At 38.7% G+C, this 12,614-nt stretch overlaps 1 protein-coding gene across 1 annotated transcript in view; it reads right to left on the reverse strand.

Annotated features, from left to right (window-relative positions):
* Positions 1 to 53: 53 nt before the first annotated feature.
* LOC149962160 (dynein axonemal heavy chain 12-like) overlaps positions 54 to 12,614 on the reverse strand; it is a 59,985-nt gene continuing 47,424 nt past the window's right edge. Inside the window, exons 13-18 of the mRNA XM_090164404.1 lie at positions 11,654 to 11,899; positions 11,476 to 11,595; positions 8,669 to 8,778; positions 8,426 to 8,591; positions 1,624 to 1,803; positions 54 to 398 (exon numbers count right to left, since the gene is read on the reverse strand). Of these exons, the coding sequence (XP_090020530.1) occupies positions 54 to 398; positions 1,624 to 1,803; positions 8,426 to 8,591; positions 8,669 to 8,778; positions 11,476 to 11,595; positions 11,654 to 11,899 (1,167 nt within the window). The remainder of the gene's footprint in view (positions 399 to 1,623; positions 1,804 to 8,425; positions 8,592 to 8,668; positions 8,779 to 11,475; positions 11,596 to 11,653; positions 11,900 to 12,614) is intronic.

Consider the following 12,614-nt stretch of genomic DNA (forward strand, 5'->3'; position numbering starts at 1 on the left):
ATAACCATTCACCATATATTTTTTATATTTCGACTAACTACACAAGGAAGCATTTATAAACTTATGTTGACCCTATTTACTTCAAAATTGTAGTCGTAGATCAATCCTTCGATCGGGAACGGACAGTCAAATTTGACAATCGAGTCTGGAACGGGACATTCTTTACAGCAACCAATCAGGAGTTCTTTCAAGAAGTAGCTGAATTTCTCTCGGCTTTTGCCATCGAGGACACCGCCGATGGACCACGTGATGGCGAACGCGAAGGCTCCCATGACCCAGGTACGAATGAACCGCATGTCGCTGTTGTCCGATGACCTTGAACTGCCCTTTTCCATCACCATAGTCACGATGTCCACCAGACAACGAACTAGGCTTTGGTCTCCAATATGAATCCATTCCTAACACAAAACAATACTTAAGGATTGAATTTCCGATACAAGCTCAAAGTTGAGCTTATTTTGGGTGGTTAATTGGCAGTTTGTGACGGATTACACCGTTTTGAAATATTGTGGGTTTTGACCGTTTTTTTGACAATATTATAATTTTGCGCAGTTGAGACACTTGATACAATTTTGTGCATTTTTTTTACAATTTCGAGTAGTTTGTTTGGCAATTTTAGGAATTTTTTCAATTCCGGGCAATATTTTCGTTTGTTTTGCAATTTGGGAATTTTAGGCTCTTTTGGTGGTATTGGCATTGGGTTTTGGTTTTCGAGGCGGGGGGGGGGGGGCGCATTTGGACTAACAGTTCAATACGTATACATTTTATTTGCTTTTCTACTGCCCAAAGCCTATAAAAAAGCCAAAACTACCCCAATAAATTCACCAATTACCACCAAAACCTAATAGTATCTGGCGCGTCAACTACTTAGTTACACTATGTTTATATTTTAAAGGCATTTAGATAAAATTTACACCAGTTATCGTGTAACGCAGATTTAATAACAACATTTCTAATCTAGTGTTAGAACTGGTTATATCCCATATAACCGAATTCCCATTCGACCGCATCAATATATAGCCAATATATTTATAAAAATTGCACGAAAGTTGGCGGGGTCCCATTCAACCGAATCAAGTAATATCTGATTTGGTAGGTTGGCGTTGGTTATGTTGAATTAATATCGGATTGGACAATACTAGGTGCGTTTTTCTACGTACTGTGTCCTCTAGGTTGCGTTACAGACGGCCCATCGTGATAGCAAGAATGGGGTTGGGGTGGCGCCGCGCGCCCCCAGCGCTCGAGCGAAGTGAGTGCACGGCGCCGTCAGGCGCCAATACTTAGAATACATTGCACGTTTTATAAGTCAAACCAACACTAAATACATAGTATAGGGTATAGTTCTGGTTGAGATTAGGTAAGGTTAGGTTAGGTTAGATTAAAATCCGTCAAAATCGTAGGATTCGGCCGAATGGGAATTCACTTGTATGAGTTTTCCCATACGACCGAATTCCCATTTGACCGAATGTATAGTAGTGGTTTGTATTGTATCTTTTATATATTTATATAAAAATGTATCCCTAACATTATATTGAATGAAAACCGAATGGTCCAACGGTTCACTTCGTTAGAACTAGTCAAGGACTAATTAAGTCAAGTTAAAAAGGTTTAGGTTTTCATTACTTTGCAATTTTTACGTTGAAAATCCAAAGTAACTGGTATGAGCCATTCGGATAAGTTGGTCAAGAGTTCCGTGAGTCGCCATTTTTCGGGTATAGTCACCAGCCATGACGTCACTAGAGGTCGCCAACTCAACATTTCCGGTTCCACGTACACCATCCCGCATCGACTCACTGTAGCCGGCTGAAAACAATCAAGATAGCATAAATTGCAAGGTATACTGGGCAAAATTTCTTCCGGGGAACATTTGAGCGATATCAAACGGTAGAAACCTTTAAAAATAGTCACGTGGTTATAAAATTTAAAAGTTTAGAGTTAACTGCGACTTCCAGCTTAATTAAATAAATCATTAAAAGTGTAACTTTTAAATCAAGTCATACTTAAGATTTTGTGGTAAGTTATGCTTTTAAATATTTATACTTTTTAATAGAAAAAAGATTAACTTGTTAAACTTAATTTAACGACGACTTGGACGTCAGTATTATTATTGTGATAGCAAAAGTGACATAATTGCCAAAAGTGTGTCAATCGGACCAATTTCTTAATGAATGCTACGAGCGAAATACAAGTTGGGAGAGGAGAAGGGAAAGTATGCCTTGGGGAGGGAAGGAAGTTAACTTAAAACCCACAAATGACGCCTCGTAGTGAGGAACAAAGGAACTAAGTAGCACTGGTCAAAGTTTGTGTATGTTTTGATTATTCGTCGTTCTGTGGAGATGCTATCGCCATCTACCTACGATATAATACCATAGATTAAAAAAAGATACAGGAAGGCGACAATAAATAGTCTTTTATGTGGTCGATCTCGAGTCGAGCATTCATTAAACCTTTAGTATACGAAAGTACAGGGATTGTCACACTTTTGGTGATAGTGATGTTAAGTCTCTAACTAGAAAATTGTAACACGTTTTTAACCTAAGCTTAGTGAAGCAGCCCCTATGTTTTGACCACGGCCAATCCCGATCGCGGAAGCGCGTTATAGAAGTTGGCAGCTAGGAGCAACAAACACAACACCCCACACAAGGAGACCGCAACCCGTCAAATGTCGTGGATTTTATTGTGTACATTTTTCATTGGCTAGACGCTTTAGCGCCTGCTGCCGTCGGAAGGGGAAAATTCGGAAATTGTCTTCCCCCCTTTCCGTAAAACGTTCATCCTAAAGGCTCGTGACGCTCGTCCAATGAAATTCGTACACAACCGTTCGTTAGCGTGTTTAAAGGCTAGCTGCGTTCTCCTTGTGTTTGTTGCTCCTAGTTGGCAGTTCTATTTCAATTTCCGGGAACATTTTAACAATTTAGCTAAGACCAAAACAATTTATGCTATCACCTATTAAGTTGAAGTGCTACGATTTATAAATAACAGAAGTATATACAGGGGCGTATTAACCATTAGGCAAAGTAGGCACGTGCCTATGGCGCCATATTTCTAGGGGCGCCAAAACTTTTATAAAGCCCCATGGTCCATGTACTTGGCTTGCCCCTACTCAAAATAACGCCGAAAAGGTTTGTTTATTTATTTAATTATTAAAAACCGATACGCCCCTCCTTAGCTAACCAATGCCAAGGGGCGCCTAATTTTTCTGTGCCTAAAGTCGCCGAAAGGGTTAATCCGCCATAAGTACGATATAAATATATTTATTGTTTAAGGGTAATAGGCGCTTAAATAAAACATCTTCCCAGAAATTGCCAAGAAGTAATATTTCCGACAGCCAGGACTCATAAGTTAATATTTATATAGTGCTTGGTGAAATATTAGAAAGCTGGAAACTTTCTCGAACGTAACATCGGTTTTATGCTAAGCCTTAACATGCCAAAAAAGTTACCTGGTTAAAAGGAAACACTTGTTGCATACCGTACCGCAAAAGTAATATGTTTAGTTCTAAAGGAATGAGTTTTCATCTTTTTCCAAAAGATAATTTTATACGAAATGAATTAACTCTGCCTCCATGAGAAGCAGATTGCCCGGTATTATAAAAATATTACATATAATTTTAATTATTTATACCATAAGAGGATGATAATAATAATAATAATATTATCTTCTTATACTTCGTTTTAAAAACATTATATATGTTACCTTAAAATATATTATCGAAAATAAACATTAGTATGTTCCTTATACACGTGAGCCGACGCGTTTCTTATCTGACGCAAAATTCTCATGAGGGCAAAAACGCGTCTCCAATTGGCTTAAATATGACTTTGTGGCTAGCCAGTCTAACCGTTTAACCGACCGACCGGAAATAGCTCCTTCCCAGAAGAATTTGGAGAGGGGAGTAGAAACCGAGTATCTTTTATTGAAGCGTCCATTTCTAAACAGAACCTTTTTCCAGACTGACTTTATCAAAGGGCCCAGCTTTGAGTAAACGGTTTCTTACTATACGCTATGTGCCCTCCTAGATTTCAGGCGGAAGTACAATTAATGTATTTATACTCTCCAGGTGGGGTGGCGGAGTGGTTAGCGCTTTCGCCTCGCAGCAAGAGGAACTTGGGGCACTGGGTTCAAAACTCGGAACCACTTTTTCCGCGTTGAGTTTGCAAGTTCTCTCCCCACTGGTTTAAGGGGTTTTCCCCCGAGTTCTTCGGTTTCCCCTTTCCATAAACACTTGTTGAGATTCCGGCCACCTGTTTAAGGCACTATAAGTCGTTAGATGATTTGGCCCTAAGGTGGTGCCTAGCTGTTTATTATTATTATTAAAATGCCCTTTCAAAAAATTTAATAAAATACATTTTGGTCTATAATTTCCCAAAATCTACAGAAATAATAATTATATACATAATATAATTATATAAATAAAACACTGTATTAGATTTCCTATTTGCTAAACACTGATAAATCACTAGGAAATATGGACAAATTTAGAAAAACAAACCAAAATCATCGGCGATCTTAAATTTAAGAGAATAAACTTCGTTTGTTATCTTTCCATGGTCGTAATTAATGTAAAGATAACGACTTTTAGTGTAGGTTCACACACGAATTTGATTAATCCGGCAGAGGCGTAGTGAGGTGGGGGGTAGGGGGGGGGCATACGCCCCGGGCACCGACGGTCAGAGGGGCGCCAAAGAGGCGCCTAAAGTATTAAAGCGGATATTGGAAACTTGAAATTTTTTTAATATATCAATTAAATTAATATTTATTTTGTTATTGATAATGATTAGGTTTCGTTTAAAAACAAGGAATTTTATGGCGGAAATTGGGGCCGGCGTAGGAGGGGGGGGGGTGGAATTTTGGAGTTTGGCCCTGGGCGCCAAATAACCTCACTACGCCACTGCAATCCGGTAGGACATTTCGACCCTAAAACCAATGGTTGGCCAACTTAATCTAAGAAGTGAATTTTCCAACGTCGGTTATGATTTGCTACAGGGCCCAGGGGTACATGCTAGGCGGAGTTATACAAGAGGTATATTTTAAGTCGTTATGCGGTTTTATACATCCGCGATTTGACGGGAAATTAGTGTCCACTGAAAAGTGCGAAGGTACATATTCCAATTAAATACTTCTCTAGTAAGAGATATGTTATACACTTTTGTAAAGAATGAAATTAATTACTGAAGCTCCTGAGAGGTCGGTCACTTCAAAGATGAGGCTCATAGTGGAAGATAAAGATATCGTTTCCCCGCTCATGAGGCAAAGCTGGAGTTAGAACCATTTGTGAGACGTTAATAGATAAACTCAAGATAGTATTTAGGTGAACTGATAATATCTGGCAGGGCTGTCTGATTTAAATCAAGTGTTTTTTAAATTGATTTAAATCACCTATTCAATGTACTTTTGAAAATGTACAAACGCACATTTGAAATCATTAAATTTATTGATGATTAATTTAAACTTTAAATTAAATTACCGCTGCACTTCAATTTGTCAAGAAAAACAGGCATCAAACTTTAAAAATCAATAAAATTAAAAATTAATTAAAATGAATAAAAATAATTCATAATCAATAAAATTAAAAATTAATTAAAATTAATAAAAAATCAACTAAAATCATATAAAATAATTATAAATCTATTAAAATCAATAAATTTAAAATTAATTAAAATTAATAAAAACAATAATCAACAAAAATCGATTAAAACCAATAATAAAATCATAAATAAAAATCAATTAAAATCAATAAAAAAATAATATAAATGAATTAAAATCAACAAAAAAAACCATTAAAATCAAAAAGTAGGCGGAGATTATCTTCCGCAAATCATGGTCAAATATGATACGCTTGCGTATATTATCTGTTCACTTAAATATATTATTGAATATTGAGGTTCAAATAAAAAGTACTTTTTTGTTATCGTCCAAAACAGTATTCATGCTTTCCGCCCACAGAGTATCGACGGGCCCGTCGAAAATTATCCACTTTCTCTGCGGAGTATTCAAAGTCGCGAATTTTCGGAATATCAGCGCCACGAGACCGTCATTCCACTGTTCAAATAAATTGTTCAATGTACCAATTCCGACTCTATCGAATTAAGTCTTAAAATGTACAGATTATACAGGGTGTCTCAATTTGCTCGATCAGGCCACTTTTCTCAAAATGTATTTATGCTAGGGTTTATTTGTTAGGTATGGAAGGCTTTGGTTACTAAATTTCAGAAAAATCGAACGATTTTGTGCCGTTTTGGAAAATTTATTTTTTCACCGGTAGGTGTCACGCAAAATGTTTCAATAGAAAAGTTGTATTTTTCACTGAGTTTGGAGGTCGGGGGAAAAAACAAGTTGTACTAGCAGGCAATAGCCTTTAACGTAAACAATCGTACATAACCACAACACACATGTACATTTATTTTAGGGAACTTATGCTTTCAGCTATGTAGTTAATAATCAGATCTGCAAAAAGTTATTGTTAAAGAAAATTATTACGTTCAACACCTAATTAGACAAAGTAGACAAAGACCGCGTCTTCCATTTCGACGTGGTTACGAGTAAGATCATCAAACAAAGATTTGTAGACCAAAAATTACGCTTATTTTTCTTTTGTTGTTTTTTAACGTGAAATATCATTTGTCCGAGTAGTATTTAAAGCGTTTACATTTCAAAGTTAAAACATTATCTCAGCTTGGCCGATTGTTGTCCAGTATGACTCTTTACACTCGAGATCAGCGCGCTCATATGCTAGAATTAATTTACGGAGAAGGTCGTCGTAATTAATGCTACTCTAGTAAGTCAGTTATTTAGACGAAGATTTCCCAATTGCAGACCAAGTCATACGACGGTTCTTAGAGTGGTCAACGACTTCGACAACTGGGGTAATATCAATCCGAGGTTTCGTGGTCGTGGTCTCCAGGACATTGACATGGAAAACACCATACTTGCCTACTTCGTCGCCTATCCTCGAGCGAGCGTCAGGACTGCCAGCTTTGACTTAGGGTTGGATCGAAACTACGTTTGGAGAACACTCAAAAGACACCATTTTCATCCTTATCGAGCGACACTTCACCAAGGACTGCATGACGGTGATAGACAGCGCCGACTCGACTTCTGCAATTGGTTTTGCCTCATGGCTGACGCACACCAGGATTTTCACGATCAACTACTGATGTCCGACGAATGTTCATCCGGAAGAGATGGGCCTTTCAACCGTCAAAACCAACATATGTGGGACTACGAGAATCCACACTGGGGATTTTCTCACCGCCACCAAGTGCAGTTTCGCTTAAATGTGTTAGGTGACAGAATTATTGGCCCGTTCTTCCTGCCAAATCGTCTGAACGGTCAAAACTACTTGGAGTTCCTTCAAAATGAAATATCCAACGTGTTGGACGACATTCCTCTGGCCGAGTACAGACGCATCTGGTTCCAGCAAGATGGGGCGCCACCTCACCAATATCGTGACGTGGTTGCATATCTAAACGACGAGTTTCCTGGAAGATGGATCGGAAGAACTGGTCCTGTTCGTTGGCCTGCAAGATCCCCTGATCTAACACCACTCGACTTTTTTCTTTGGGGATTCGTAAAGGACTACGTATACCAAACACTTGTGACGAGCGTTGAAGATTTACGACAAAGAATCATCGAAGCATGTCGCCGGGTGACTCCAGAAATGGTTCGGGGAGCATTTCGCAATATGCAACATCGTGCATATTTGTGCATTGCATCAGAAGGTGGCATTTTTGAAAACAGTCTGTAGAAGTCATTAAAAAACATTTGTCACTTGGGCTAATTATTATTTGTTTATTTTTCGAAATCTTATAACTGAAATGCATGTTACCTACAATTCGTTAAAGGCTATTGCCTGCTAGTACAACTTGTTTTTTCCCCCGACCTCCAAACTCAGTGAAAAATAGGTCTTTTTCAACCGAACCAAAATTATTTTTACACTTTCGACTATGCCCTACAACTTTTCTATTGAAACATTTTGCGTGACACCTACCGGTGAAAAAATAAATTTTCCAAAACGGCACAAAATCTTTCGATTTTTCTGAAATTTAGAAACCAAAGCCTTCCATACCTAACAAATAAACCCTGAAAATTTCAGAACCCTAGCATTACATTTTGAGAAAAATGGCCTGATCGAGCAAATTGAGACACCCTGTATATTATCCATCGAAATAAGTCTCCTCTATCGAAATAAGTCTTAAAATGTACAGATTATCTGTTATCCAACGAAATAAGTCTTAAAATGTACAGATTATCTATTATCAATCGCAATAAGTTTTAAAATGTACAAATATATATTTTCCATCGAAATTAATCTTAAAATGTACAAATATATATTTTCCATCGAAATTAATCTTAAAATGTACAAATATATATTTTCCATCGAAATTAATCTTAAAATGTATGAAATTATCTTTAAAAAACCTACCTCGCGAGAAACGGAATCAAACTGTCCAAATAACTGCGCCAAGTTTAGCGTTTTCGGGTTGAGAACTTCCATCAGCACGGTGTGGTTGTCCAGTTTAGACAGTGTTTCCGCCAGTACCTTTATGATAGTAGATTTCCCACTATCGGGTGCTCCCACTAACATAAATCTGGTTCCAAAAAGCGATAACCGTGTTAAATGAAATACTTTCTATTAGAAATGTACCCGTAAGAATGCAGTTATTACCCGTGACGTCCAGTCATGACGCTAGAAGTCTGGGAGAGTTTCTCCAAAAAACTATCCACAGGTTGGAGGTTCAAACTTTGACAAACGTCTTTGGCCGTTTCGAAGAATAGCTTTGTGGACATTGGCAAGTTAATTTTGCAAATATGTCAAGTTTTAATTTGTCAATTTTGTTCCTACTATTTTATTGAATCTGTTCCATTGCGCCGAATCCCATTCGACCGAACCCAATCCCATTCGACCGAAAAAGCCGCACTTTGGTGGATTTAGGATTCGGTCTAATGGGATTGTCCCATTCGACCGAAAAACCCGCACTTCTCCGGGTTTAGGATTCGGTTTTATCCGTTTCAGCATCTGTCAGAACAGCATGCAGTGTTACCTAACCTAACCTAACCTAACAGACTTAAAAAGATATTAAACGCTTCCATAAAATTTCATCAAAAACATTGGCGGAATTCGGTCTAATGGGAATTCGGTCGAATGGGATTCGGCACAATGGGAAGATACCATTTTATTCATGAAAATTTAACTATCAAAATTGTTTGGTGACAAACGCATTTATCTTTATATGTATACATTTAGAATGTTTAAGGAAGACTGGTGACAATGATGATTTTTCATAGAAACGGGCGTGATTTACTGTGCTCGCAATGTTCCTAAAAAGTCACCTTTTTGGACAAAAGTCCAGGCCAGTGGCAAATAGTGGAAAATTTGCAAAAAGTGCCCAATAGTGGCAAATAAAGAAAAATTGCATTTCAAAGCTCAAAAAAGTAATTGGAATTACATTTAAAAAAATTATTGAAAAAATGTCTTAGTTCACAAAATAACAGATTATTCTAATGTTAATCCGAATCTGACCATTCCTATGCATATACAGGGTGTTTCAAGTGGTTATGGAAAACATTTATGGAGTTGTAGGTGGTGAGTTGAGCAATATGCCTGTTTTTTTCCCCATTTTCCCAAGTGAAAAGAGCGCCAGAGAGCTTCAAAGTGTGGCCTACTAGCCCCTGGAAGTAGGCTGCAACAAGCGCAAAACCAAGCAGCAGGGAAACGCGAACATTAAGGTTTGGGTTCGTGTGATAGGTAAAAAAGGAATTGTAAACAAATCGAGGTAACCAGCGTAAAAAAGTAAACTTAAACAGTATTTAAAGTCGTGATGGACTTTCAAACTGCCACAATGCAGTTCACTACGGAAGAACTGGCGGATATTCATTTTGTGTATGGACTAGCGGATGGCAATACTTTGGCTGCTCAACGTCTCTACCAGGAAAGGTACGCGAACCGGCGCAACCCCGTCTCACGGACTTTTACCAATGTCCATCGTCGGTTACGTGAGAGACAGGCACATTCTGGGTACTTTACTTAATTTTTTAATCAGCTAGACTAATACCCAAGGCACCACCTTAGGCCTAAGTCATCAAGCGACTTTCGAAGCCATTAATTCAGGTGGCCGGGTTACAATGCGTAGGAGGGTGGTGGCAAGTCCGGCACGCCACGCGAGCCAACACCTCCCTACACTAACTATTACCGTTAACTCCAACTGGTTCTTTACAAACGTATTATTCGTTTTACATAACAGGAACGAAGTAGGTCGACCACGGGCTGCGCGCAATGTTCAGTTGGTTTTGTGCTTGTTGCAGCCTACTTTCAGGAGGTAGTGTTAAAATATTTTTATTATTATTTTATAATTATCTGTGGTAAAAAGATTGATTGGCCACTAAATTCTTTATTGACCAGGCCGGAATTTTCCACTATTTACCACACTATTGTCCACCTGGCATTTTCTACCTCTGAACACTGTACGCTCGACTCGGCTTCTAGTCGGAGGTTAGCCTTGTCTCGATTAGAAGTTCACTGACATCCCTTGCTCTATTTTAACCATCTAAATTTGACGCGGAACTAGCAAGTTTGGTGAAGAACTGTGCAAAATTTCGAAGATCTTCTGGTAAGTTAATTTTCCGAGAGAATGAAATTAATATTCTTTTCGCGGAGTGGTTTCCTAGCGACGGCGACTAGCCAATGAATTTGAAAAAGGTGCTTTGCCTTGCTTTCCACGTAGTTTAAGCTTCGCCCGTTTCTCAAAACGCATTCGCAGCCATTGATGTTCGCAGCACGGTTGCGATGGATCCATAGACATTCCTGATGTTACAAATACCACTGCTTATGACAATTACCAAAAGCGACATAAGACCCAAAATATCGTTCTATATTCCACTCGAGAACTTGTCGCGAAATGAAAAGAGAGTGTAAGAGAGTGAGTAAAGAATAAGTCATCAAAACTAAACTAATAAAAGGACAGTTCTTGTACATAATTAAGAGATTAAAATAATTAAAAACCACTGTTAATATTGTATATTAGCCTGAGGACGACGCTGATGTTGGCGTCGAAACGGCCGTAGCTGTGTTTTTTAATAAAACCTTTTAATTGTACAACCGTGGTTTTTAATTATTTTAATCTCAAGTCATCAAAATTTAAAAATTTCGTAACTCCAGCGCCACCAAGTGTGGCGTTTTCGGACTAAAGAGGCGTCATAGACCAACCATCTGGTAGGCTTTGTTGTCGATGTGAGACTAGCAGTGCTCTCGGTAAATATTTCAAAAGGCGCTTAGGTAGGGCTGACACACTTTTGGGTCTTATGTCACTTTTGCTAGACCTAAAACGCTAACTTTTCTATAATTACAGGACTGTATGCCTACCCGTCTTCGCGTGATTGGTTGTCGATCATTTGTTGTACAAAAGGTGAGCCCAAGAACGCTAAGGGTCCTTTCAAAATCCCCAAAATTGTATTCAAAAGCGCAAATTGACCAACCTCCTCATCCGTTTGAGTTTGTTTCATATTTGGAAAGAGATCCTGCAAGATTCCGTGAAACAACGGGATGTCGTGGGACAAGAATTTCGGAGTATTGACGTCGATGACCGCTTTCAGCAACTATAAAAAAATTCGTAATTATTACTTATAATTACGAGTCTTCTACTAGCGATGGTACCAAAGATTCCTCCGGTTCGTGGGGATACAGAAGCTTCAGTTGTCCCGCAACGGCCAACACGGCTTTCAAAGCTCTCATGCCGTAATCGTAATGCCACTGCGGAGATAACTGCTCCGATGCCAATTTGAATACCACGACCAGCTTTTCGGACAACGGCCGGGCAGCCAAGAATCCGTAAGAGTAGAGCAGAATTTCCGCAATCATACCGTAGTCGGGTACCATCATGGCGACGGTGCGAAAAAGAACCTAGAAGAATAGGTGATAATCAAATATAAGAGGTGCTTTCTTTTCGCCTGTGCACAACAAACTCAACACCCACAACCGTCATAACACAAACTCAACATTCACACCCTACACATAAACATTACAATAACGAAATATCCAATCAAACTCTGCACTCTTTTTACCCTAAAACGTTTTATTCGCCTGTTCTGGGGATGAGAATTACTCAGCCCCACAAACTATACGCTTGTTCCAAAGTATTATGTCTACTCTTTTTACTCCTTCTGAAAAGGAGGTGTAAATAGAGTAAATCGGATTTGGTCGTCTGCTAGCCAGAATTTATCAGCTAAAATAGCCACAGGCAGCCATTTTGGAAAAATGTTTTTACTCCGACTCAAAATATTCGCCACCACAGAATCGGAGTCTTCTTACCCTACTCCGAAATCCCGGAACAGGCAAAAAGAAACCACCTATCGACCAATACATGTATAAAAGAGTGTATTCTCTGGGCGCTCGCTCTTGCTATATTAGTAGATTGTGGCAAGCGCGATTTTGCACCATTGAGTTGGGAATATTAATCTAGAGGTCCAATCGAAACGTCGGATTTCAGTATTTCGCGAAACAAGTTTTTAAAAATAAGAATACTGTCGTCTGCTCCCATCGGCGTCCCAAATGACGAGAAAACGTTATCATTCTACCCGTGGCGCCGTCTATCTCTCAATGATTCGTTCAAATAAGA

The sequence above is a fragment of the Leiobunum rupestre genome, chromosome 1, assembly GCF_980474605.1.
Source record: "Leiobunum rupestre chromosome 1, qqLeiRupe1.1.hap1, whole genome shotgun sequence".
Lineage (NCBI taxonomy): Eukaryota > Metazoa > Arthropoda > Arachnida > Opiliones > Sclerosomatidae > Leiobunum > Leiobunum rupestre.